Source organism: Silene latifolia, chromosome 5 (assembly GCF_048544455.1).
Source record: "Silene latifolia isolate original U9 population chromosome 5, ASM4854445v1, whole genome shotgun sequence".
Taxonomy (NCBI): Eukaryota; Viridiplantae; Streptophyta; class Magnoliopsida; order Caryophyllales; family Caryophyllaceae; genus Silene; species Silene latifolia.
Window position 1 is genome coordinate 88545063 of NC_133530.1, and position 26434 is coordinate 88571496.

Consider the following 26434-nt stretch of genomic DNA (forward strand, 5'->3'; position numbering starts at 1 on the left):
CGATTCGATTCGATTCGATCCTATAAGTTCGATTCGATCCTATACCTCACTTAATTTAAGTTAACTTCGAGATCCTATAAGTTAAGTTCGATTCGATTCGAGATCCTATAAGTTCGATTCGAGATCCTATAAGTTCGATTCGATTCGAGATCATATAAGTTGATTCGAGATCCAATAAGTTCATTCCGATCCTATAAGTTCGATTCGATTCGATTCGAGATCCTATAAGTTCGATTCGATTCGAGATCGATAAGTTTCAGTCCAAAAGAACAGGGCCTTAATTAAATTTTCTTCCCCTAATGTGAATCTGTAAAGTTATCAAACTACTCTAATTTCTTCAAACCCTAATTTCATTTGTCTAAATTAATTTAATCTTCCCAATTTGATACATCATAGTTAATAAAGTTAATGAATTAGAATATTAAATGATCGACATTAGAACTAGCGGCGTCCATAATTGAATAATTTGACGAATTTGATTAATTTTGTGACGGAGGAAGAGATTAGAGAGAGTTTGGTATTTTGTTTTTCTGGAGAAGGGTAAGGTATGGAAAAATAATGAAAACAAGTCCACAAAAGAGTAATTTCCGTCCATGTCCATGAAAGAGCAACTACGTAAAAATATTGAGCATCACTTTTGAACATATTCTGTGTAACTTTTGTTCAACAACAATGATTGAGCGCAACAATTACAAATTTAAAAAAAAAATGAGAATTTGAAGCCAAATGAATGCAGTTGAATTAGATATTCTTGTTTAACACTTTTTGTTATACTAGTTGTTCCTCCGCGCGCGATGCGCGCGGAGTTCCAATGACCATATCCGCCTTGATCTGTAATCTCTTTGCTCAAATCTTCATAGGAACAAACCGATAAGCGCACAGTTATAATAGAATCATTTCCGCAAACATTGAACTTAAATTTCCACACGAATAAACTGATAAGCCCAGAGTTATGGTAGTCACATACCAAAGTAGTACATAATTTACATAAGTTCTAGTAACATTGCAAAATAACATCATACCAGGATGTAATACGGGGGGCGGTTCAGTACATCGTTTAAGTCTAGTCTTAGTACGCAAAATATTAAGATTACAGGCCATTACTATTAGTCATTCTTTAAATGCCTGTGCTGTTCTGATGCCGTTTCCCCTTCATTCATGGAAGAGGTGCAGAGGCAGCGACAGTGGCTGCTTTTTCCTTCTTGAGCAACTTGTTGTGAGTTTGTGGCTGGACTGAATCTGCAGTAGTAACCTCACTTAGCTCGTTTACTGGGGTAGTTGCTATTGCTGGTTCAATAATGCCAGTGATTGCTGATGTGATGGACGCATCAGTGACTATGCTTTTTGGAGGAGGTGTCGAGGAATTGCGTGTCTGCACTTGGCTTCCTTTGGAGCTGTTAACAACCTGAGATTGTGAAGGGTCTGCTTGAGTAGCTGTTACACTTCCTGAAGCATTGTCATTTGCACCATCAATAACCACCTGCTTCACTACCCACTGGAGAATGTTGCTCATTGAGAGCGATGTGGATGGGCCAACTTGGACTTTGAAAGGTTTAAGGCGGAGCATTTCCTGCACGGCTGAAAAAGCTTGATCGTCATCCTGCAAAGTAGTACCATATATGTTAAGATGTAGGGCTAAATGCATGAGTTTAACTGTTGATGTTGTTAGACTCACAGCGTGCTTCATGTGGAATATGTCTGTGGCTGACATCTTGAACAACTTCTCAGTGGTTGAACTAAATGCAGTCATTGGTAATGTTCCAGTCCCATCCGATATGTCGCAGTTGAACGTGATCCTTTAAGAGGTTGTGTTTATACGTTAGCAATGTAATAACATAGTTGTGAGTAGTGGTGTTAACTGATTAGGAGGTTGTATATGTAGTGTCTTGTATTGCTAAATCAGAGAAATGTTTGGGGTCTTACTTTGGTTCCGTGGTACAATCGGCTTCAGAGCAATTTTCGCACGTGTATGCACTGCCTGGTGGAATGCTGGATCGCTTACTACAGTGTGAACAACCCATGTATGCATTAACTTTGTGGAGCTCAGCAGCTGGAATTGTCACTTCTAACCAGTGTTTCTCGTCTTGTAAAGTTGTTTTTGCCTGCAAAAGGCAGAGGGGTCAGTTTTTTTCCCCCAATTGGCGCTTTCATGCATTTGTACTGGTAAATTTAACAAGTTAAATACTAAAACTCTGTGCACCTTCTTAGAACGGAGGGCTGCAATCTTAGCATTTTTCTGTGCTGGAATTGGCATCTTTACATTAAAGACCCTTGATTGCAGTTCTGTCAGCGCCATTTGATGGCTGGTCATCCTACACATTGTAACAGTTGTAATTTTGGGAATGCGAGTTGTTACGTTATCTTAGTGATTGAACTAAGAAGGTTAAGTATGAATAATACCAGGATTCTAGCGCTTCGGCTTTAGCTCCAACAGGCGAATGAATTATCATGGTTGACATAGATGTTGACATTGAAAAGCCTGCACAGGTGTGGAATATGGACGGTTTGTTAATTATAAGTCGTAGCAGATAATCTTTAGTGTGCAAGGATAGTAAGTGAATGCAACCTCTGTAGTTTGATACTCTGAGGGCCGTTAGTCCAACAGTCCTGAATTTACCAGGTACTGGAATAAGCATGCTGCAGTCGTCGTCCGCTAACTCATCCCATACAGAGATTGACAGTGGTTGCGGGGTGCTGTGATTACAAATTAATTAATTATTTGTAATATTAGAGGAACCATTGTAAGTTAGGACTGCATTATTACAGAAGTTATCATGGGGAGGCGTTGATCGTGTGAGTGTTACCTGTGGTCAGTGAGTATGATTTCACGTACTTTGGTCTCACGATCGTTGCCTGTTCTTACCACACGTGGATGGTCCTCCACAAAGAGCACAACACCTAGGACATCTGTAATGTATGTGAGTCACATTCAAGTCAGTGCACAGTCTCTTTTATTTTGATCAGAAAGCAGTTGATTGAAGCAATAATGAACATATTTAGATGCGAATCTTTACCAAACATCTCAGCATAGTCTGGTATTCTAGGTAGTTGGGAGATTGGGCAGTAATCTTGGTCATTAGGGTCGTCACCGCCATCGTTATTGTCTGCCGGTAGCACAATGGTTCGGCGCCCAAAGGTCATTTGGTAATCCAGATCATTAGGGTGTGTTTTCCACTCTGGCTTAAGAGGACTGATAGGAGCATTAGTTATTTCATAGACTCTGTTGCGTTTGATCGCATCTTCAAATATGCCTACTTGATCAGCGAAAAGAGCTCCACGCATCTTTGTGCCCTGCAAATATAATCAGTAATTATATGAAAAAAAAGGGGAAAAAAAAGGAAGTCATTTGTTAGATTAATGTTGTGTTATAAGTATGCAATGGACAGATAACAGTAGTAGTGATTATAAACTTTTAAAAAACAAGATGGAAATCTAAGTTGTTCAAGCTGAAACTTTATATAAAAAATGGTCTTGCCTTGTCATCCTCGAGCAACAAACTTTGGTATAACACCTTTTCAGGGGATGTCTTTGGGCGTCGCTTCTCTAATACCCTCACCTTGACTTTGTAGTCTTTGCTCTTAGTGGTTAACTCATCCAAGTAAGCCTTCTTAGGTTTCATTCTGCAAGGCCATTGATTTACAATTTTAAATTCTGATGATAGGCTAGATATATACAGTAAAGTGAACCAAAAAAAAAAACCAAATGACGCACTTTGAGCTCATTTACAGCAACAAGACTATAAAGTGATAATTTTTTTGCATATGTTCAACATGATTTCTACAAATTTGTTGATTTTAAACAAAAGTATACTAAATTCAGTACAAGCAGCCTGTTTCATTGTCAAATGTCAAAGCCTATAATCAACACCAAGACAGAAATTAATCGCTATGATCTAACAATGTTAACAAATGAAGGCACAAATTAATTACTGCACTACCTGAATACTCTTCCTACTGTATTTTTCCACTTTCTACTTTAATTTAGATAGTAATTAGAAATTAAAGCGATCTTTTTAATCACTAAAAAACATTTGGTGGAAGAATGTCTAGTTTTGCTAAGAGATGTTCACAACAAACATTAAAACACTTTTTTTTTTCACAACAAACAATATTGAATGAACCTATCTTGAACTGAAGTAATTTACATAGTATTATCGCCTATATTTTGAAGAAACTATGAAACATAAAATCAAATTATTATACAGTCAATAAATACATAACCGTAAACAACATAATAAGGAAACAAACTGATTGAATCAAAATGTAAATTTAGTCCAAAGTGTAAGGGTTCATACCTGAAGCTGCTTATTTTCCTCAACTTTCCTAATGTAAGAGAGAAGTTGTATTGTGGTAATAAAGGAAGTAGAGTGTGGTAATAAAGGAGGTAGAGTGTGATATAAGGCTATGCTCTTAGGTGTGTATTGATTAGTACGGCTAGATCAGTAAGGCATGGCTTGCTATAAAGTAATGTAGTATATTTATGTCTATTGTGCATAATGCTTGTGGCTATGGTTAATTGTGATACTATTCACGACTGTATAAGTATATATAATAGTCCTTGTAAACTATTGTCCTTTAAAGTTGGTACAAAGACTAAGGAAAGAGAAAGGAGCTAAATTACGAAATGATAATTAGACCATTGTGTGTGAATGATCAAATTATTCATTAAGTTTAATTTTAAAATAACAAAGATAACAATTGACTAAGATACTCCAAAATAAAATAGGTCAACAAATGATCGGGACAAAGGGAGTATTGTATTTAAGGACTACAATAGAAGAGCGTGTAAAGGATATATTAGTTTATTTACTGAAGCTATATGCTTTTACTGGATTTAAGGAGATTTGTTTAACACAACTTGGGGACTTGTGTATTTATTGAAGCCATATTGTTGTGCTGTTTATGCCGCTTTTTTATTTTGTGATATTTAAGTCATACTATTGTTCTGTGTATGTTGCTTTTTTGATGATGTGATAGTGCTTATAACATGATAATTGTGGTTTTTCTGTTGATAGTTAAACTGATATGCTGCATAATTTCAGGATGTTTGTTATTTGTTCTTTATCTAATGACATATAAATGAGGTTTGTTGAGAGTTAGTATGCATAATCCAATACTTCACTCTGAATAATCAGTGGCATTTTAGGAAGAATAACCTGCAGTAGTTTCCGCATTTGTGAAATTTGATACAGTTCAGACCATATATAAGCTTATAATTGCTAAGGTATTGTGTGAATTAGTGCATGTTTTGGAAATTGTTAAGGTGCACGCTTATAATAACGAAGGGTGCGGTAAGTTAGCGAATGGATTATTATAGACAGGTAACATAAGCACACGAAAGTAAAAGTGGAAAATATTTTGCATAAGTCCGTACATGAAATCGGCACAGTTCAAAAGCACTGATTAATTCCTTGATACAATACAGCCAACCCAATGTTCACACTCTCATTTGAGCATATAGGTTGGCCGAGTAGCATGGTTGCACTAAAGGAGCAAAACCAGGATATTGCAGATGTGAGTTATAACTTGCCTGGAATGGCAGCCCCTTGCAAAATTAGAAATGCAAATACATTGCATATAATATATGAATGCGGCTAACTGACAAAAGGGATACTTATCTCGCATGAACATTGTTTAAGAGTTGATGGACTGATTCATCAGCTGATGTAGTGCCTAGATGATGCCTGCAAGCCTTAAGACTTCGTAAGAAACAATGTTTTTCACAGAGCATTGTAGCGACTGACTCGATCATTGTTGTGCGAGACCACGCTTACTTTGCTTGATTCTCTAGCCCGGGAAAGAGCAACATATAGCTGGCCATGAGAGAAACAAGGTCTTGGAAGATAAATAGCAACCTGATCTAATGTCTGACCTTGTGACTTATTAATAGTCATTGCAAAACTTAGTTTCAAGGGAAACTGATTACGCTGAAACTGGAATGGATAATTAATAGAGCTTGACGGTTGCATTTTAATACGCGGAATAAAGACATGTTCACCGCTGTGATGGCCATTGGTTATGATGCATTCAATCAGATTTGGCATGAATCTTTTGCATATTAACCTAGTTCCATTGCATAGGCCTGAGGATGGTAGAAGGTTTCTGAGCAGAATGACTGGACAATTTTCCTTTAGAACCAGTTCATAAGGACTCATGCCTCCTGGACAAAGTGTATTTATAAATTCAGTAGGGTAGATGTTGCAGTTATCAGTGAGCATTGAATCATATCCCTTATACGTCACAGCTTGCCCCGGGAATCTTTCTATTAGAAGTGTGTTAACAGCATCAACGTCTTCATTTATGGGCGTTAGTATTGATCGGTTGATAAATATATCAACTCCCAAAGCTTTGACATCAGCCTCTGGATAAGCAGCGTCAGCAACTGCATTAATTAGCTCCGACTCTTCACCACTTGTATGTTGCATAATTCCGAGCGGTAATTTTACTAATGCAGACTCTTCAGTTTGTAGTTCACCATTTCCTAGAGCTAAGAGGTATTCGGAGAACACTGGGTCAGTTCTTGCCCGTACATTTACAGTTAGCCGAAACTTGATGAGTTGGGGCCAGATTGCGGAGGCGACCATGCTAGAGTTGACAACTTCGTGCATAGATTTATGTTGTACTCTCGGGAGCACTTGACGAAAGTCCCCACCAAACACAATCAACTTACCCCAAAAATTACATCATCACACACGGATCGCGGAATAACAGTCAAGTGCTTGACGCTTTCCTTCCTTGCCATGGAAGCCTCATCCCATATAATCAAGTCAAGCCGCTTGTATTAAAGCGGCTAGGGTCACTTTGTTTTGGCACATTGCACGTTAGTGATACAAACTAAATCTAGAGGAAGTTTAAATCTTGAATGGGTGGTCCTTCCCGATGGTATGTTTGCTTTGCGGCGATCCCCGATGATGATCTTTGTAGGCAAGACAATCTTCCCAAGCATTTAACTTGATACAAGGCATTGTATAGGTATGTTTTACCGGTGCCACCAGGTCCGTCTACAAAAAAGCTCCAGGTTTGTTTCTTTGTTACATGTTCCATGATGGTGTCAAAAACATCTTTGTTGATCCGAGTTCAATGTTGTGCGGCATAACATACATTCCTCGGACGCGGGTGCGTTAAGTGCGTCGATTATATCTCGTGTTCGTTGAAGTACAGAATCTTGAGGTTCGCTTAAATGTCCCAAGCCAAATGATCTAAGAGATTTCCCCATTGCTTCTAGATGCTGTTCTAGCTTACGAACGGTAAGAACCCGTACAGTATAGGTGTCGCATGGGTATTCTCTTGAGTAATCTTCAGAGAGTGAAGTGTAGTACTTATCCCAAAGGTCGGTGGGTCTTTTGGTTGGCGTAAAAATGAGCGAGTTGCAAATAGGTGCCGGAGAGCAAAGAGCATTTGCACAGCTATTGCTTCGTTGAGGCACAAATCGACCATGTTATCTTGCTCCACTAACCTAAGTTCTAGTGCAGCTTCTTGGTATGTTGTAAAAAGTTGGCCGTTGACAGTTCGAAGATCTTCAAACGATTTGGGTGCTTTCACATGAGCAAGTAGCAACCTCAAGAAATAACGTTCTCCTTCCGACGGGGAAACGAATACAAGTCTCCCTATTACAATTGATTTGGTTTTTCTCTTGAACCACGTCCGTTGCGTTGTATCCCATCGGTAGTGCTCTGTGAAGTTGGGGTATAGGTACTTCTCAACGGGCTGATTAGTAGAAGCACTATGATTAGCAGCCTGATTAGTAATAGCATTTTGATTAGCAGCTTCACTATTAACACTATTAAGCCTGAAGAATTCAGTCAATGGTGTTCTTATCCGCTTTTCGTCTGAAACTACACGAGATAAGTTTTCATGAGGTCTGAGCTGTATTGATTGCATACATGGAAGATGGACTGGCAATGGCATAACTGGCGGGTGAATCTCGAACAGATCAAACCCATAGATGCGCCAGATTGCTTCTACTGGAGACACCCAGCGGCCAGACTGATATTGTTCTATTTCATCAACCACTTTTACTTCACCCTCTGCCGCAACGTTAAATGATATCTTGTCATGACCTTTATAAACATACTTATATAAGTATTTGACTGCTTGGATGGTGGAGCATACTTCTACATTGAGGTGGCAGTCGAACAGATCAAGCAGGTATGGATTATATGGAATAACCCACTGATTGTTGAGATCATGGCCTCTGATCTTAGCGCTCTCTCCTGTATCACGGCGCTTGTAGACTGGATATCCATCATCACTATTTGTGGTGTCAGATGCAAATGGCTTTGGGTAACTATACTTGCAGTGGCCTTCAGTCTTTTTGTGTTTCATGCATTGACGGTCAGGGTCTAGACGACCACATGGGCCGTGCATCATATGCTTCAGCACAGCCGTGCGGAGGCTTTCATTTGTCATCGGGGGAATCTCGGCGCTTACAAACTTATCAAAATCTTCAGGACAATTCATTTTACTACATGGCTTCATAATTAGTAGAAGATGTGCGTGGGGAAGGCCTCTTTTCTGGAATTCTACTACATATACAAATGCGGCAACTTCTCCAAAGATTTTATCCTCTACTATTTTTTTCTTCAAAGCCATTAGTTTAGCCCGGAAAACCCGAGCTACTATATCTGGTCGGTTCTGAGCTTCTTCTCCACGAGCAAGTTCATTTTTAATTTCTGGCCAGTTTGCATTGCAAGTGATTGTCACAAAAAAATCTGGCTTCCCATAGCGTTGCACAAGAGACATTGCATTCAGATACCTTCTTTTCATATCCCTAGGGCCTCCAATGTAGGTTGCTGGAAGAATTACTCTTCTCCCAACATTAGTCACAAGATCGCTCACCAAAGATCGATTGTATCAAGTAAGCCCTGATACAATTCAGCCCGTATAGTATCTTGATTGTGCCGGAAGAAGTCTAAGCGAGTGTTTTCTAACTTCACGTACATGTCTACTACATATTGCTGGAAACATCTCCCCGCTCTGAGAAGCATGTTCCCTGGCCTGTTCTGTAGTTTGTAGGAGTAATACTCTCGGCAAGACACATTCCGTTCATCTGAAGACGTTTGTTGTGAACTCCCTGCATTAAGGAAGTGTCAGTAAGTGTACTCAGTAGTAATCAAAATGACCTTACAACTATAACTATATGTATTATTTGAAAATAAGAAAAGATTATAACATGTTGGCTAATTCATCAATATTTAGCACCATATAAGCAGGGTAAATAACACCAGAACAAAAAAGTTGAATTTTAAACAATGGATTACTGGATATTACAAGTTGTAATGAGTGGTATGATTACGGAATTCAGGACTAATATAATTGATATTGTAAATATTAATACTGATAGTATTCAAGGACTATTATTAATACTCCTACTAATAGACTCTTAATCCACTTATGGTCACTACTCATTGTGTTTACTTATTTTCAAAAGTGATAAGGATACTCTTTTAGTTCTATTATGTGTGCTTTGATATGGTTGTCCACATTAATCTATAGTAGCTGCTATGTAGGAAATGTTACAACATAATAGAGATATGTGACGAAAGCATACGTTGTGCTTCTGCATCCAATAGACTTGCAGCAGTTGTAAAACTGGACGGGGGGACTACAACATTACGGTGCACAGGCCTTTTGTGTTAGGCGCGTGTTTTTCGATCCTTGGTGCCAACCGCATTCTCCATTTGGGAAAAGAAGAGGGTACTGAAGTGGGTCATAACACCCGTAAAAGTGCATAATTCGATGTGAAGCTTGCGTTCGTCCGATCACTAAGATGTGCGGTCCACCGGTTTCGCCCAATGTTGTATCTTCGGACCAAATGACAAAACCTCGTCGGTAAGTCGGAGCATTACTGACACGCTGGTCCCTTACAGGATTTTTTTGTATATGTATTTGTGTATCTTCATTGACATCGATCTCCTGTAATGACCGGAAAAATCGCGCGTATGGGTTTGACTGTGTTATACCCATTAATATGTCTATAACATCCTGGTTTAGCTCCTTGAAGCATCCTGAACGGTTAGCAGCTTCATGTTGCCCGTCATAAAAGTAAAGTTGAAGGTACTTTGGCCCACCGTCATTGGGCACCAGATCTGGGATATTGTGGTAAATCTGACCGTGTAGCTTAAAAACATAGATTCCTTGTTGTGTATTCGATTCCGTGCGGCCTCCGATTGAGCTGAATGCAAATAAGTTATTGTAGAGCCGGGCAAATTGCCTAAAGTGGACTGATTTTTCATCTGGAGCTGTGTACAATCTGGTCAGTTCTGGAGGGAATGTGTATGACGGCAGCACTATTGCTCCATCGCCGCAACAGAATGTCCGAGGTTCATAAATGAACCTTTTGGCAAGGCACTTTGCACATGACGGTACACCTGGTAGTTGGAGAGGCGTTCGAGGTAGTGGTTGCCCAATCATAGCAGGAGGGAGGTGTACTGTAGAAAGGTAACGCCTTTGTCAGAGTTCACATACAAATTATGTATATATGCTGACAGTATGAGTTCAAACACTAACACTGAGACACTTACAGTGTTGTCTCCGCGTAGGGGGTCTTCCGCGTGGTCTTTTTATTGCCTGCTCAACACTGTTCCCGAGAGCTGATTATGTTATGTATTACTCATCATAATATATTCGTAACATTAAAAGTGGAGCACAATGTTACCTTGAAACACCTGCCTGAATTTGGCTCTGCATTCGGCATTTCCGTTTTGTCTTGTTAACTGTAGGTGAATCTGTGTAGTACGGGAAATCATCCTCTGCACAAAATGAGTACATATTATGTATAAGGATGCTGGAGTATTAAACTTGTAGTGATCACAGAATTATGTGATTATTTCTGTATTGGGATGACATCAAATTGTCCACGTACCCATTTAACTAATAGATGCCGTGGTATATATAGTTACATGTGTTGCAATCGCACTTCTCCTCTGTAGGGTCCTGCAAGACAAGCAGTTAAGCAATAACAAAGCCACAGTAAAAATACATCTTCTGCACCTATTTCATATGACCGCCTCAGATGATAAATGAGCAAAGGCAATTAGGGATGACTACAAGTTTAAATAGAACAAATGGAGGAAATTGTCTTAAATATAACCACCTATGGAAGCATTGTAGAACATTCCACCCAGAAATGTTCATTGCAATGATTTCTAATTTGGTGCAATCTATCGGCTAGAATCTATACACGTTGTACATCTATATGTTATGCATCTGAATTTTAGAATTGTTGAACAGGAAGCAAAGAGTTATCAGAGTTTATTCTACAAAACGGTTGTATCAGTCGTATCTAGACCCAACCCATACAGAAGAGTACTCCGTATCTGCTCTCCTTCAATGTAAACAAACCAGTAAAATTGCAACAAACTTACAATAACAGTAACTGGTAAAGTTCGAACGTAAAATCTGACAATAAAACCAGTACTTAGAAATGTATCCAAGGTAAAGAAAAAACCATGACATATAGAACATTGGTTGATATATAACATAAGTAGCTTAATAAAAGAACAAAACAGGAAGATACATAGCCTATATAGACATTTCATCAGCTTCAACATTGCCCTTGTCCAAAAAAAGACCAAATACAAATTACTAAGCAAATACTACATAGTTTCCAATGAAGATGTATTCATGAATACAACACTTCAATGAGACAACTATAGGCAAAACGATGAGGACCAAATTGCATTGGTGGGCACAACAAAAGATCATTTGTGGAGAACCGTGCTGTCTTTATGCAAACTTAATATTCTTATAGAGGCCGGTAATATCATATGGAGGCACAAAGATAAAAATGATATGTTGCGGTTATGTCAGCTGCACACTGTTAGCTTTGGATGAAGTTGGTAAGCTGGACTTGCGTTTCCGAGGGGGTGGTGGTGGAGATTTGAGGAGAGGGATCGAGTGCATCACACCTTTAGGAGTAGTACAATCCTCTGTAACAAGTTCAGGGGTACCTAGAAGACCCTTCTGCACCTCTAGAGCATGCTTCTCTAAGGTCAAGAATTTTTTCTTTGCAGATTCACATATAAAGGCAACAAACTTGAGCTCCTCAGGGGCATAGTTTGCATCAATAATGTCAACATTGTATAGAGGTGTTAGGTATTGGATAGCTTTGTGGGCAAGGTCCCTCTGTGATGCAATAGACGATGTGCACGTATCACTAATGATACAGGTGTGCTCGTGCTTGTTATCGTTGTGATCTATATCTAGCCATGATGTGAAACTTGAAGGAGTGTGCTCTATAGTGTGAATGGAGGTGCATTCAATGGGAAGTTTTTCAGTGATGGTCATAAGAATAGACACAATGTCTATTGCAACATGGTGGAGATGATATATCTCATGAAATACAAACTCTTCTTCCAAAGGGATTTTGGACAGCCCTTTTCCCAACCTATCCATCTCGAGGCGTTTAAAACGCCAGAGATTGGTGCACCTCTCATACATTTGTTTCTTGGCAGCCGTGAAATCATTAATATAGATGTCAAACTTAATTATAAGATCACGGACAGCTGCATGTGCTGCCTTCTCATACGACTCTTCAAGGGTCGTTGAAGCACCGCCTATATAGAGGTGTTCAACAGGCTCATAATCAACCTTCACAGTTACAGAACCACTGTTCTGCTCTAAATTCACTACATTGTATTCTGGTTCTGGGAACTCCATGCACTCAGTGATTTTTGCTAGCAAAGGTCGAAAAGGGATTGCGATTTGTGTAACTGGTGTAGTCATCGTCTGCACACACTGAATCCTATATGGAACTGCAAACAGTAAATGGCCTGACATTCCATAACGTATGAATTACAAATACAAGTGATGACTCTAATATGGACTATAACGCACTAAATAAGAGTCCATCAGCTTTTTAAAGTTGTTGTTAAGAACAGTATTTAGTCACAAACCTACACACATTTTCAACACCGAACTAATGACAATGCATAGCACGTATTCCATCCATAGCACACATGACAAAAACAATTAACTGAACTGCTAATTAGCACTTTTTAACTGATTAACCAACAATACTTCTCAATATCCATAGAAACTATAAACAAACATTTGTTAGCACTTGGATCCATATTATCATATATCACATTTCATATTTTATTTAAAAAGGCATGGGTGAGTGTTATGACTTATGAGCAAGAATTCAGATGTGTTTACTTAATTGATTATGCTATTTAAGGCCTACATATTGTATGTATAAGATTCAAGTAATACTAATAATAAAAAAAATACACTACCTTAAGGTAAAGTTATGAAAAAAAATGCCAGTCTAACTTAGAGAACAAAGTAATGCCAGCATAATAACATTAGGAAATGCAAATTTAGTTGAAAACAGAGCTACAAATAAGATGGTGTACTTATGTAATTTACCACAAAGCACCTTTCTAATTGTTGATTCTGCTTGAAGTAAAGGCTGAAGGATAAGAGAACAATTTAGAAGAAGGAATGACACCACTGAATTTGTAAGAATGTCACAGAGAATGGGAAGTCATATATAGTATTATTTATAGGAGTTTGTGATGCATGGAGTAGGAATGTAGGATAGTTCATTTGTCCTTTTTAATACTATTTTATTTACTAAACCCCACTTGGGTAAACTTATGATGATGTAAGGTGACATAGAAGCACAAAATTTGTGGAAAGAAAGTGCAAGTGTGCCCAGTAAATCATGGTAAATAAAGAGGTTAGTTACATTGGCGCCATTTTATCAGATTTTATGGGATTGGCATGTACTTGTCTAGTTATTACCCATGTTGCAATAACTTGTTTGTTACTCTGGAGTATGGTTAAGCCTAGTGGGTTATAACACTACCATACATGGATGATTTATCATGTTCTAATTTTGAGCAGTTTCCGTAAAGTGTAGTAGCGATAATCTTCTTCTTGTATTTCAAAGTATATGTGATTTTGTCGGATTAAGCAGTATGTATGTATGCTTGCATAGCAGCTGCTACCTTAAGTACCATTAGTAATCAGTGTTGTCTGTGTTTGCTCGTTTTCTTCTAGTTTTTTCTCTCCTTTTTTTTTTTTTTTTTTTATAATCTGGGTGTTTAAAATCGCCGAAACTGTGTATCCCGTATTTCATAATGAGCGATCCTTATATTGAGTATGCCTATAATGTGCAATTTATGCTTAAGTGTTATCAACATAACAGTATTTTGTTGCGGCCATCTTGAAAAGTCAGATCAGCAACCAGCGGCGTTGTTTTATTGTGTTCTGCTAACCACCACGTACAAAACGATAGTAATGAAAGAATAAGGACGGATTTCCTAATGTGTGTGAAGTGGCACCATAGAATAGGGATGTTAAGGTACTAAACTGCAAGTAACAGGAGTGTGAGTTAACGATTTAACACATTGTTAAGATATACTTACCACATAAACCACAACATTGTCCCTATCTTTGAACAGCACCGCACAGCTTATGCACTGTTAATAGCAGATCCTAACATCTGGATATGTACTTTAGCATACCATAGACCAAGGATTATGCGGCCCTAGCCTTGCTGCATTCTGAGGCAAATAAATTCTCAGTTAAGGTAAAGAAAGTTTGTGACTGAATAACTACAGTGCTGAACTGAAGCATTACAAGCAAGCCAAGTAGCAGGCATATTCTATATGAGCCAAGCTATGTTGGCTGTCCGCTGGTAAGATCACTAATCATTATAAGATTTATGACTTCTTTACCCAACAAGGATAACAAACATGTGAGAGTGAACAAACATAAGTTAACCTTGTGAGGATGCATATGAACCAGCCTAGACGAATCAAATGCATAACATGCCAACGCAAGTAGATCGCATGAACACTTAACTTAGTACAAAGAGTCATTACAAGAACACCAGTTTAGAGTAAATTCGTTACATGATATATCATAAGGATAAAGCCTTGACTAAAGGCTAAGATGCTTATCAAAATACAGCTTCTACAGGTGGGTTATGGGAACGGCAAAAAAGAATACTGATTGTTGCTAACAGGCAACTACGGGTCAGAGGATAGCATAGTAGCCCCACAGCATTAGAGCACATTAGAGCACCTGGTAAAACCAAAGAAATTGTAAAAAACCATTAGCAGACAATACCACACCTGCAAAGCCATACGAACTATTAGTTGTACACATTCCTTGCACGCTTGCTGGCCATTCGTTCTTTTTCCGCGACTTCCTTGTAGAAAACGGGGTAAGGACCTGCCTGACAAACAACTACGTTTTCAGGACTTGCAAGACGTGTGCTTCTATGTGACCTTGCTCGTACAGGTGCGGGAGTAATTGTTGGTATGTGAGCACCTGCATTTTCAAATGCCATGTCATCTTGTTCCACAAGTACGCAGGAATATGCAGGTTCATCAGGGATTCCAGTCATGCGTGCCCTTATTGTCAGGTAGCTCTCTTGTTCAAGATTATATAGCAAAAGAGCTATCTTTGAAGCCCGCGACCCATAATTTGCATCAACAATTTCAAGATTGTATGCAGGTATTAGATACATGATGACTTTCCTAGCCAATTCGCTCTTTGCGTGTGCAAGAGTATCACATGCTGGCCCAATAAATACTTCCTTTGATGCATTGTTGAATAGAGGTTGGATTGTAATCCAAGATGTGTAACGACCAGCGCAGTGCCTCAGAGTTTCAAGCGGCGTAGCCTGAACTGCAATGGTATTGAAGATCTTTCTCAAAAGAGGCACATAATCAAGAGAAACATGCCTAATGCGGCTAGGGCTATCAGGCACGTTTTCTTCAAGGTCACCCCTGCTTTCTCCTTTAACAATATCTTCCAATTCATTGCGTTTGAGTCTGTATAGACGGCTGCAACGGTCTAAACACCTGTATCTGACAAAGGTCAAGTCCTCCACAATAACACCCCATCTCTTACTGATGTTTAGAACAGCTTTTTTCGCAGCAACTTCACATGATTCTTCAACTGTATCAGCACGCCCACCCACATATGAGAAGGTGATATCCCTAAGATTTGTCTTCACTGACACATAAGCACTATTCTTGGACAAGTCCAGTATATGGTAAACAGGTTCAGGGAATTGTAATACAGCTGCGATTTGTTTTAAGAGTGGATGAAACGGAATGGTAATCTTATTAGGCGTCACGGGCAGCACCTGTAGGTTAAACATGTAAGATAAACTTCTCACCGAAAGACTGAAACGTAGACATGTAGTGGTGCACATTAAATCACAGTACTAAATTATATGATGGAGAGCAACATATTGCATTTATTATACTAATGTGGGAATTGTCGAAAGTTTACTAATGAAAGCGTCTTATTATACATGAGTAATATGACTAAGGACAAAGACATATGGCCATATAAAAGTAACGCACAAGAAGTATAAAGTAGTTCAGGTACCATAACATAGACAAAAGTGAAAATAATCTGGCATTTCATTCGTCCAAACTCACTCCAACTAAACTAAACTTAACATATAAATTACCATCTCAACATTTCCACAACCCGAGTATTTGGCATGTTCGCCTTTGGTCTGAATTCTACTTGTAAACCCCCAAAAAAAACACAAATAATTGGACATATCACTTATGATTTGACCGGATGATAACATGTTTAAGACAAGTAGTAGGTAACTAAGGCAACTCAAACATTCAAACTTATTGTATTTGAGTAAAATATATAAAACTGAGTAGAGGAAAATGCTATAATTAGTAAGAGCAAGATGATCAGACCTTACAAACTGGCAGATGAATCTGTGGTTGATGAAAAGCCATTGGTGTTAATTTAGCAAGCAGTACTGCATTTATCCGACACAATGCAATAATATTATTAGTTATTCATAAATTAATACATGATATAAAAGCAATAATATTTAGATTTGTAAGTTTTTTTTGTTGAGAAAAGACACCCATAAAAGAGGTGGTAGGCTACAAAGTTATAGAGATTGCACAAATGATGGATGCAAAGATATTCGTACGGTGGAAATCACAATGAATCATATAAAGTTGAGAATAGGGACATGCCAATTGTAAAGGTATTCTATTCTTTACATAATTACCCGCAAATTATTATTTTAGACGGTTTATTTTTGTTTGGAAATTTTGAAATAAGATAAGACCAAATGTAGTTATGTTACGGTAGAATTTTTATTATTTTGTGATAATATGTTTAACATCATTTTAAGGGTAAGAAATAATAACTATTGTTATTAACATTTTGTGATTAAATGTTTTTTTTTAATTAAAAAATGGTGACATTACGTCGTCTGGAAATAAGACCGTTTGAAATAAGACTCATTGATAACTATTTATCGTTAGAAAATTCCATAGTAGTGGTTAACACAATATAATTGTACGATTTTGGTACAAACAAAACTATTTTAATAACCACTCCTTTCACTATAATCAAACTATAGCATTTATTTTGTGCAGCGTAAAACGTATGTCAAAACTGACTATAAAGTTGTTTAAAATATATAATAAAAACGGAAATCTAAACGTCAAAGCTCATACATCCGGATTCGCAACTTTAGCAAGTAGATACTGTGTTTATCCGACACAATGCAACAATATTATTAGTTATTCATGAAATCAGACATGATATTGAAGCAATAATATTTAGATTTGCTATATTGATTGCCCTGAGGAAAGACACGCATAAAAGAGGGGGTAGTGTAGAGGGTTGTAGAAATTGCACAAATTATGGATTCAAAGATTTTGGTACGGTGGAAATCTTGTGATGATAGAGTCATATAAAGTTGAGGATAGGGACATGCCAAGTGTAAAGGTATTCATTTTTTTTAAAAAATTACCTGAAAATCCCTATTTCATAAAATAACACGGACCACATGTAAAGGTATTCATTTTAAAGGTATTCATTTTAGCCTATTTTCTGTATAAAATAACACGGACCACATGTAGCTATATTACGATAAAATGTTACTATTTTGTGATAAAATATTAACATCATTTTTAGGTAAGAAGTAATAATTATCACAAATTCTTACTTAAGACGGGCACTATCCGTCTTAAGTTGTAGACGGATACCATTTTGTGAGACAAAATGCCCAAATAGAGGATAGTGGGAGGCACATGGGGGTGTCCCCACCTTGTCCCCCCTATTCGTTTTGTGAGTGTAACTACCCATCTTAAGATTCGACCCGTCTTAAGCAAGACCAACTCAATAATTATAGTCATAATATTTTGTGATTAAATGGTCATATTCGAAAGGATGAGATAGGTTAGTCCCACCTTAGAGGATCAATCTAGTTTTAGTAGATTATCAAAAAAAAAAAAAAAAGCTACTTATCGCTAGGAAATTCCACAGTAATGGTTAAATGGTCTCATTCCATAACCATTTTTATGCGACCAGCGTTTCTCCTTTTTTTCACCTAAGCCGAATATGTAATAATTTTAATCACTTGCTTTACATGGCCAACAATCTTCATAGGTTCATAAATTTACAACACCAGACCAAGACAGAAAAATCAAAATCCATCACCTGCTGTATATGGCCAATAATCGATATTACATAGTTTAATATGTACTTAGCCGTTTAGAACGATCCCAAGTATGCAATTTTTTTATAAAAAAACGTAATATAACACAGTGATCATATTGGCAGACCCTGCGGCCTATTGCAGCAAGCCAAAACTAAGAACAGATGAACATTTCCGAGCAGCTGAACTATTTTATTATACCAGAATATGTGCAGGGGACACATATTTAAGTTTAAAGGAAAAACACCGCGATACATTTAGAGTAGAAAAAGTAATAAAACTAAAAGAGTAATAAACTACTCAGTACAGGGACCTAAACCCCGCATTAAACAAGCATTTGCACGAGGCCTACCCCAATCTGTCTTAGCAATAGCCAGGGTATAACGCACATAGTACGTCAACCACACTACCGTAAGCATTGTCCTGGTCTATAGAAGCAAGAATTTCCGCTACCTGAGTGGTCGAAGATGGGACTGTCACATACTCAACCCCTTCAGGGAGTAAGTCGCCATCTAGAGAACAACACGCCGAGGGTCAGTTGAGCCAGGCACATTGACCATGATGCAGGTAAACGGTGTAGCGGCTAGAGCCGCCATATTCACTATCTGTTTCCTTTGAGTTTCGCTAGCATTTATTACTTTTAGAAAAAAAACAGTATTTGATAAAGTTTAGACGTTTAAGATACCTGGCTAAATTTTGTTCACCTTGAATTATTGTATGTAAAGTATGAAAGCTACATATATAGAGAGAGTGGTAGTATAAAATAATTGTGAAATAACCCTGGAGAGTGTAGTCACTTCGTGTTGTTGCTCTACCTCCAAACTTTGGACTGGTTAGCTTGGATGGGAATCTCCCAACAGGTATGTGTACTTAAATAGTGTCAAAAGATTCCTTATAAAGTGAGCTCAATTATTAGTGCCCTTCATTGAAAGGAATATGTGACCTCGAACGGGCACTTACACTGTCTTAGTTCAAGCTAAGAGACTTTGCTAATATAATCAAGATTCTAATTACTAACATTATCTAACCCACCTACCCCAACCCCTCTATAAGTACATTGCATCAGGGCTCAACTGGCCACTACTTTGCTCACACTTTTTTATCTTCCCCACAATCCCCATATTTGTGTCCAACCAATAGAGGACACACCCTATTGAAAATGTCCAGAAACGCACGTATAGTCCAGAACATACAGAGGAAAATCGATGCAATAGTGGAAGACGCACCCAGGCTCTTTCGTCGATTAAACATAGTAATGACCTCTGACGCAATTTGGAAATTAATAACCCAGGAGTATCCTAACCTAGGAAGACTTAGGCTCCTCATATTAGGAGATACCAGCCAAATCACACCGCCAATTGTAGGCGGTATTATTCCAGACGGTATTTATATTTTATTATTGTTGGTGTCTTTTCTAGCAACATAGATCCCCTACCGTTAATCTACGTTTCAGTGTTTTCTTATGTATCCTCGATTACAAGCCATGATTAACCTTTTTTGTTCTCCCACAGACATTGTCCGGATGAAACAAGCGCTTCTAGACCAATTGAAGGAAGAGGTGGTTAACTTTTTCAAAAGGCTAGAAGCAGTGCTTACCTTGAATGTGATATTCGATCTCTGTGCTGGTGGAGGAAGGGTTGTCACCCCTCAACCAGGTGAGCAGGAAAGGATCGACATAATTGCGATATATGAAAGCCACATTGAAGAACAGTACGAAGAAATGCTTGCTGAGCAAAGGCGTCAAGTTCGTGAATCCTCATCTTCGTCTAACGATAGCTGCAACCGGCTTATTTGGTGAAATTCCCAGGGGAAACCAAAAATGGTTTGCTTTCTGTAAGTCGCCCATCGCAATCCCCTGTTCTGGAAGTCCCACAAGCATATGTTTAGTGTAATAATACCACAATGGATGCTAAGTTGAATGCCCTGCATTCTAAATTTCCGTAACCGTTTCTTAGTACGTTGGTTAGGAACCGTTTGTTAAGACTCATTAGTAGCTGGTTGTTAGTTTGTTATGCCTTTCTTGAGTAGCATTTGGTTAATTAATTTGCTATGCCTTTCTTGAATCCGTTTATTACGCACTAATTAAAAAGGCAAGTTTACTAACCGTCGTCATTTGAGCCGCCACACCGCATCATCGTTCACATAAACTAATATGTAAATCAAACAACCGCCAATGAGCTAAACAATCAAATGAATGGCAAAGAGCAAGAAAATAGTTAATTGAGAAAGGGTCATTACCCTAATTATGTGAACCATCTCCCAGCTGCACTTCCCTCCAAATATTAGCACAACCCTAGAAAAGACCACTTAGCGTCAATAAATGGAACAACAAAGATTGTAAAACGGTGTAGCACAGTGAAGTTCAAACTGAATCGAGCCTTCAGTTTTGTTATAATAATGTAAAAAAAGGCAATAAAACAGCATGAAAGATGATTTAAGAATCAAGAAGATAGTAAATTGAGAAAGGGTCATTACCCTAACTATGTGAACTCCCCCCAGCCGCATCTCCCTGCTCCAAAGATTAGCACAAACTTAGCAAAGACCACTTAGCCTAAAAATAAATGGAACACCGCGTGCTTTCTAAGTAGCAATTTAAAATTAGCTCATAAGATGTATCGGAGACTCACTGCTCATCAATATTTGGGTGGAAAATTTTGTTCATGAATGTAATTTAAGGAGGTTGGAAAGGATATGCATCTGTAAGCCGAACATGTAGTTTCCAGACTCCACCCTCGTAAAGGCCTGCCACCACAAAATCGACAAATGTAATAATTTCCAAATACAAAAGACCGTTACCATTCAATTGTTCTCCAAGAGCCTTGTTTGGAATTTGGATATAACGCGGAGGAGAATGGAGGAAACAAGGGATGGTGGAGGGGATGAAACAAGGATGTATTCCTTCCAATTTTTTCTAGGTCAAGAGGGTTTTTTATATCGCTTGGAGGCAGGGAAATTGATCCCTCTGATCCATATCTCAACTACTTGACTTGCTAACCGAACATAGAAATTGTCCCCATCCTTTTCCCTTCATCCAAACAACGGGTAAGTCTTAACTGAACAAAGTTGTCATCTGGTTTTCCCATCTTTGGATATGGACAAATGATGTGTCATGTTGATTGGCCGAGATAAAAAAAAAAGTTTGACAAAGGAATGTGGGGCGACAAACAAAAAAGATAAGAGAGCATTCACTTACTCTCCTTTGGTCCATGAAAAACCACGGTGAATTCATCAATTCTATCATCTTTAAGCTCCACAGCAAAATTGCGCATCATCCTTCATGAACCATGCATTAAAGTAGTGTTATCATCAGAGCAATCATTTTCCATCACATCAAAAGGCACAACTTTTGAAAGGAAACTTGCTAAATTGTGCCTCAATATGAAATAAACAACAATTTGACAGGAAAAATTCAGTAGCTAAGATGCTAACATTAACACTCCAAACCCGTGAACGAAATGGCTAGATTCAAATGAAAACACCAAAAGAGAAAGCAGAAGCAATAGTTCACCAGTTAACGAATACGTTTCACACCCTGCAATCAAAAAGAATCCCTTTCCGAACATCATCATTACCCAAGTGACTCCATGAGTGAATGGCGCTTGGCCACAGGTGGGGAAGACGGTATGCACTCAACCTTTAATCCTATGTTAAAAACATAGATAGGCTTTTCCGGGATGACCCATGATGAAAACTGCAATCATAATTTGCGACAACACTCTCCAATTTTGTAATTTAGGAATCATACAGAGTTTACTGAACTATTTCCTTTATTCGACTACATTCCGAAGCTGAAAAAGATTGAATCTTTCACCCCCATTCCAAATGAAAACCAAAAAGTTTTTTTATTTTTAATTAATGGCAACCCAAATGGAATCATGTGAGAAATATACACAAGATATAGGCAGCCATGAATAGAACATTTTAAAAAAAATCTACTTACAATTTCATAACATCTAACTCTCTTCTCTTGCTCGATGAAGAAGACATCAGATTAGAATCACACAGTGCTTAAACCCTACAACGATTCTGATTTCCTTGTGATTAATTTCATGGTATAAAAACATAAATTCAATCAAATCAACAAAACAAATTTCAGAATGATATCATCTACTTATAACTTTACTCCGTATAAGTTAAATCCGTCGTCTCAATCATTTATTCACCTTTTCGAGTCATTGTGAGAGATCCTTTTAGCAAACGTAAACAAATGATCGAGACGGAGGGAGTATAAATGTATATCACAATTCTACAAGGGTTACCAAATCGAATACTCTGATCAAAATGAGTAAATTTAACCAAAGGACAATTAACTATACGGACAATTAACTATACTCACGGATCCCCCTCATGTGAGGCAAGCTGCTCAATCAGCATAACAATACGCCTCACTGCCATATAGGAATAATTATTGGACAAAATAATGTCTCGACAAGGACTTATGTGTTGGCAAATCGAATACTCTGATCAAAATGAGTAAATTTAAATCGTAATTATTCAATTCAATCAAGCAGATCTGAATTACGCACCCAATGAACAACGCACTAAAATAGGAAATCAAAACCGGAGCATGAGTTCAATTAAAGCAATCAATGGTTGTTATACACTAACAATAAGCTAAGAGATGGTATCAGTCAATCCCAAAAACCCAAAAATCAACTATAAAACTGAATAAATCACCTATTAAACCATAAAATTGGGATCCGTCAACCCAAAAAAACCCAAAAATCAACTCTAAAAACCTTAAATTGGGATCCGTCAACCCCAAAAACCCAAAAATCAACTCAAATAAAGCGATGCAATGTGCTTACATAGGAAGACCCGAGAAATCATCTCCGAGTAGTGAATAATCCGAATGGCCGGCAATTCAGAAGAGGAGACTCGTCTTGATGGATATAATGGAGCATCAACAATCAAATTTTAAACACATGATGGAGAATGATAGGGAATGGATCATAGATAGCAGAATAAAAATTAAATTAAGCCATCAAGTTCTGAGGAGATATTGAAGGAAGAAGCAGGGAAGGAAAAGAGAAAAGAAATGGAGGAGCAAAGAGCAGTGAAAAAAACAAAGAAGAAAGAGGAGTAAACAGATGCAAAAAACAAAGAAGAAAGAGGGAGGTAAAGTGTGAAAGGCTGTTCATCACGTGAGCAGAGCGTGGAACACTGCTCTACTGTTCAACATTTACCCAAGTTCACACATTTAGAGGGTTTTAGATGTGTGTAACAACAACAAAAAAGCTTAATTCTTCTCCCAAACTCTACCCAACCAAAAAAGCTTAATCCTTCTCCCAAACTCTACCCAACCAACCAACCAACTTAATCATTGCAATCAATCAAACCCTACTACCATCTCTCTAATCTCTTGACCCCTTGTACAGCTTCTCTACCATCTTCCTGTATTCTGCAAAATCACCCGTTTTCCGATTAATTAATTAATACCCAGTTTTAAGAGGAAAAATGATCATTTACAATTAATTAATACACCAAACATCGGTACCCACCTTCTTGATTGCTCCAGAGAGCTGCTGCTTGTGTGTTCAACGGCGAACTGGTGTTTGGCTCTGCAATATAAACATAAATAAACCAAATTGCATTCGTCAAGTCGGAAAACATAGCAACTACGAGTATGTCATTTGATATTCGTATGTAACAGTCTTGAGATAGTCTCAGAAATTACCTCCAAGCAGACTTTGGAGGGACAGCAATATAGTTCTTACGTCGTAAGCAGAAGACCATTTATCCTACATTAATTAATACACGGCAACATATCAGTATAACATTACACAGCACGACGACAGAAGGCCATAGGATGGCATGTAGTTGGATTTCAATCATTTAAAATGTCTACCTGAAAAATGTCCAAGCAAATGTTACCAAGCCCATCTACATTTGGGTGAAAGCAAGCGGTTTCAAACTTGACCACAGGAGGTTTAAAGGGATAATCATTAGGGAAACGAAGGACGAGCTTGTATTCAGTGCCTTCAAAGACGGTTCCTTTGCTTCCTTGAATTGTTCCTTTCCATGTAAATATGTTGTCTTCCTCAGGAAATGCTGATATTCCTGGATCACCACTCATCTATGTACAGCACACCAAATAAATTACCCGTAAATTTTCAATCATAACAGTTTATTTGATGATATTTCGGTTTAATTGAGAATGAAAATTCGTAGTTACACCGAGTACATGTACACCCTCGCCAATAAGAACGTTCTTTTCTTTATTCACTTCTCATTAGTTCGGATGTACAATGATACGGTATACTGCTATAACTCGGAATTTCTTAGTTCTAAGTTCTTACCATAAGAGACATCAATTCGGATTGCAACCTGAATCAACAACAAAATCATGTACAAAATTAGAACCCAGATGCAAAGAAAGGCGAAAAATTGAAAACCCAATTAAACCCACAAATCTAAAACCGTAAAGCAACTCAAATTTAACAATCCCCAATTCAAAACCCTAGAAATTCATAAAATTGGGCGAAAACATAAATCGATAAAATTAACCTAATTCAATCAAAACCCAGATAAATTAACAACATTCTTAAACATGGGTAATCGACTAATTAGCGCACGATCAAAGTGTCTTGATTATAATTAGTAATCGAAAGAAATAATGACGAAAATAAAGTACTAAAAAAGAAATCAAAATCAAAAATCAAACTAATTAAATCAAAACCCAGATAAATTAAAAACATTCTAAAACATGGGTAATCGACTAATCAATCAATCGCATGATCAAAGTTCCTTAATTATAATAATCGATAAATTAAAAATAAAAGAAATGAAGAAAAAACCTTTTAAGAACAGATTTAGTATCAACGGTATTGGCGGAAACACAGTTTTTCTTGGCCTGAGAAGTCGCCGTAGTAGTATTATCTTGGTATCCTCCATTAATCGTTGCCATTATTAATTCTCTCTTTCTTCTTCTTCTTCTTCTACTAATTTCTTTAGTGAGATAAGAGTAGAGAGAGAAAGAGAGAAAGAGTGAGAGGGAGGTTTTATGAGAAGGAAGTTTTTGGTTTTATAAAGTGTTTAGGATCAGAATTAAAAAAATGTAATTAGGGAAGTTGATTGATAGAGATGGGTGGAGAAGGGACAATTATTATTTAAAGGATTAAATTCTTGTCAAATTCTGATTTTTGAACGTTATAAAGGTTGGCGGCCAGGTTTTGGTGCTGCTATCTCAACGGCTACTTTTTTTTTTTTTTGGTTTGTTTTAGTTGTTAATTCATGATGATAATGTGATGATGCAGCCATAATTTCAAGCCCACGAGACAACTCGAGATCGGCTCGGTTAAAGCTTGGTTCGTGTGAGCTCGACTCGAAAGCTTAACGAGTCAAGCCGAGCAAACGCTGGTTAGACTCGAAAAGCTCGCGAACGACTCGAATTTGTGTGATTAGATAAGATATTGCTCATATGTTATAAAATATTCTATCATGATTATATATTTGTATCACATATATCAAATGTTTCATTGATTTGCTAAATATTTTTACATATAACTTTCGAGTCTTCTTATTGAAAATATCAGGAAAAAAAACTCAAAAAATTAGCAATTATATATAGGCTAGATTTGAGCTCGAGCTCGCATTAAAGTCGGGCAAGCTTGATAATGAGTACATTTTTTTCAAGCTCGGGTAAGCTCGAGATCGGCTTAAGCTCGAGTTTTGATTCTTGAGCACAAACCGAGCAAGGCCAAGCTCGGGCTTGACTCGGCTCGTTGACACCCCTAAATTTCAACACAAAAACTCCGGAAAGACGGTCTCTCAATAACGTTATTGAGAGACCTCTCACATGATTGGGTGAAGGACTTACTAAATTTCTTTTTTCCCTATTATGTCTCTCACTAAATTAGTGGGAGACGGTCTCTCATGTACCTACTAAAATTTCAATACATGCCATTAAAACATAGGTGTAAATAAAAATAGACTATGAGAGGTTTAAGTTAAGACGATTTTAAGTAAGAACGATTGTAAT

General features: G+C 37.7%; 5 protein-coding genes across 6 annotated transcripts; all 5 read right to left on the reverse strand.

Moving 5' to 3' along the window:
• Window positions 1–614: 614 nt before the first annotated feature.
• Window positions 615–25533, reverse strand: LOC141657808 (ubiquitin-conjugating enzyme E2 20-like). Of its 2 annotated transcripts, none has more exons than XM_074465154.1 (7): window positions 25251–25533; window positions 24753–24780; window positions 24302–24529; window positions 24131–24194; window positions 23955–24014; window positions 23679–23854; window positions 615–783 (listed from the first exon to the last, which is right to left on the reverse strand). In XM_074465154.1, exons 1-6 carry the CDS (start codon window positions 25358–25360, stop codon window positions 23808–23810), a joined length of 537 nt encoding a protein of 178 aa, XP_074321255.1. In that variant the 5' UTR covers window positions 25361–25533; the 3' UTR covers window positions 615–783; window positions 23679–23807. The 2 variants fall into 2 exon arrangements, with proteins under 2 accessions (XP_074321255.1, XP_074321254.1); XM_074465153.1 differs by having other exon boundaries at window positions 615–761; window positions 23652–23854.
• LOC141656233 (replication protein A 70 kDa DNA-binding subunit B-like) lies at window positions 907–4365 on the reverse strand. Its single transcript, XM_074463067.1, has 10 exons — window positions 4295–4365; window positions 3512–3620; window positions 3015–3291; window positions 2805–2907; window positions 2567–2694; window positions 2401–2479; window positions 2201–2312; window positions 1924–2102; window positions 1676–1796; window positions 907–1600 (listed from the first exon to the last, which is right to left on the reverse strand). The coding sequence occupies exons 2-10, from the start codon at window positions 3617–3619 to the stop codon at window positions 1157–1159; spliced, it is 1551 nt and encodes a 516-aa protein (XP_074319168.1). The 5' UTR covers window position 3620; window positions 4295–4365; the 3' UTR covers window positions 907–1156.
• On the reverse strand, window positions 5096–6607 carry LOC141655726 (uncharacterized). Its single transcript, XM_074462790.1, has 2 exons — window positions 5774–6607; window positions 5096–5155 (listed from the first exon to the last, which is right to left on the reverse strand). The coding sequence occupies exons 1-2, from the start codon at window positions 6605–6607 to the stop codon at window positions 5096–5098; spliced, it is 894 nt and encodes a 297-aa protein (XP_074318891.1).
• LOC141655727 (uncharacterized) lies at window positions 7233–8741 on the reverse strand. Its single transcript, XM_074462791.1, has one exon. It carries the CDS (start codon window positions 8739–8741, stop codon window positions 7233–7235), a length of 1509 nt encoding a protein of 502 aa, XP_074318892.1.
• LOC141655728 (uncharacterized) lies at window positions 15106–23667 on the reverse strand. The gene is made up of 10 exons (XM_074462792.1): window positions 23262–23667; window positions 22394–22468; window positions 21647–21726; window positions 21081–21195; window positions 20929–20962; window positions 20692–20746; window positions 20558–20600; window positions 20050–20313; window positions 16688–16752; window positions 15106–16107 (listed from the first exon to the last, which is right to left on the reverse strand). Exons 9-10 carry the CDS (start codon window positions 16727–16729, stop codon window positions 15106–15108), a joined length of 1044 nt encoding a protein of 347 aa, XP_074318893.1. The 5' UTR covers window positions 16730–16752; window positions 20050–20313; window positions 20558–20600; window positions 20692–20746; window positions 20929–20962; window positions 21081–21195; window positions 21647–21726; window positions 22394–22468; window positions 23262–23667.
• Window positions 25534–26434: the final 901 nt, after the last annotated feature.

Coding starts and splice junctions, on each gene's coding strand:
- LOC141656233 (XM_074463067.1), bottom strand. CDS start 3,619: ATGAAACCTAAGAAGGCTTACTTGGATGAGTTAACCACTAAGAGCAAA. Junction 2,908..3,014: donor AGACTATGCTGAGATGTTTG/GTAAAGATTCGC, acceptor CATACATTACAG/ATGTCCTAGGTGTTGTGCTC. Junction 2,695..2,804: donor ATCATACTCACTGACCACAG/GTAACACTCACA, acceptor TTGTAATCACAG/CACCCCGCAACCACTGTCAA.
- LOC141655726 (XM_074462790.1), bottom strand. CDS start 6,607: ATGCACGAAGTTGTCAACTCTAGCATGGTCGCCTCCGCAATCTGGCCC. Junction 5,156..5,773: donor GGGCTAGAGAATCAAGCAAA/GTAAGCGTGGTC, acceptor AAACTACTGCAG/GTTATTCTTCCTAAAATGCC.
- LOC141655727 (XM_074462791.1), bottom strand. CDS start 8,741: ATGTCTCTTGTGCAACGCTATGGGAAGCCAGATTTTTTTGTGACAATC.
- LOC141655728 (XM_074462792.1), bottom strand. CDS start 16,729: ATGGCTTTTCATCAACCACAGATTCATCTGCCAGTTTGTAAG. Junction 16,108..16,687: donor TTCATCTGCCAGTTTGTAAG/GTCTGATCATCT, acceptor TTTAACCTACAG/GTGCTGCCCGTGACGCCTAA.
- LOC141657808 (XM_074465154.1), bottom strand. CDS start 25,360: ATGGCAACGATTAATGGAGGATACCAAGATAATACTACTACGGCGACT. Junction 24,781..25,250: donor ACTAAATCTGTTCTTAAAAG/GTTTTTTCTTCA, acceptor TTGTTGATTCAG/GTTGCAATCCGAATTGATGT. Junction 24,530..24,752: donor CCGAATTGATGTCTCTTATG/GTAAGAACTTAG, acceptor TGCTGTACATAG/ATGAGTGGTGATCCAGGAAT.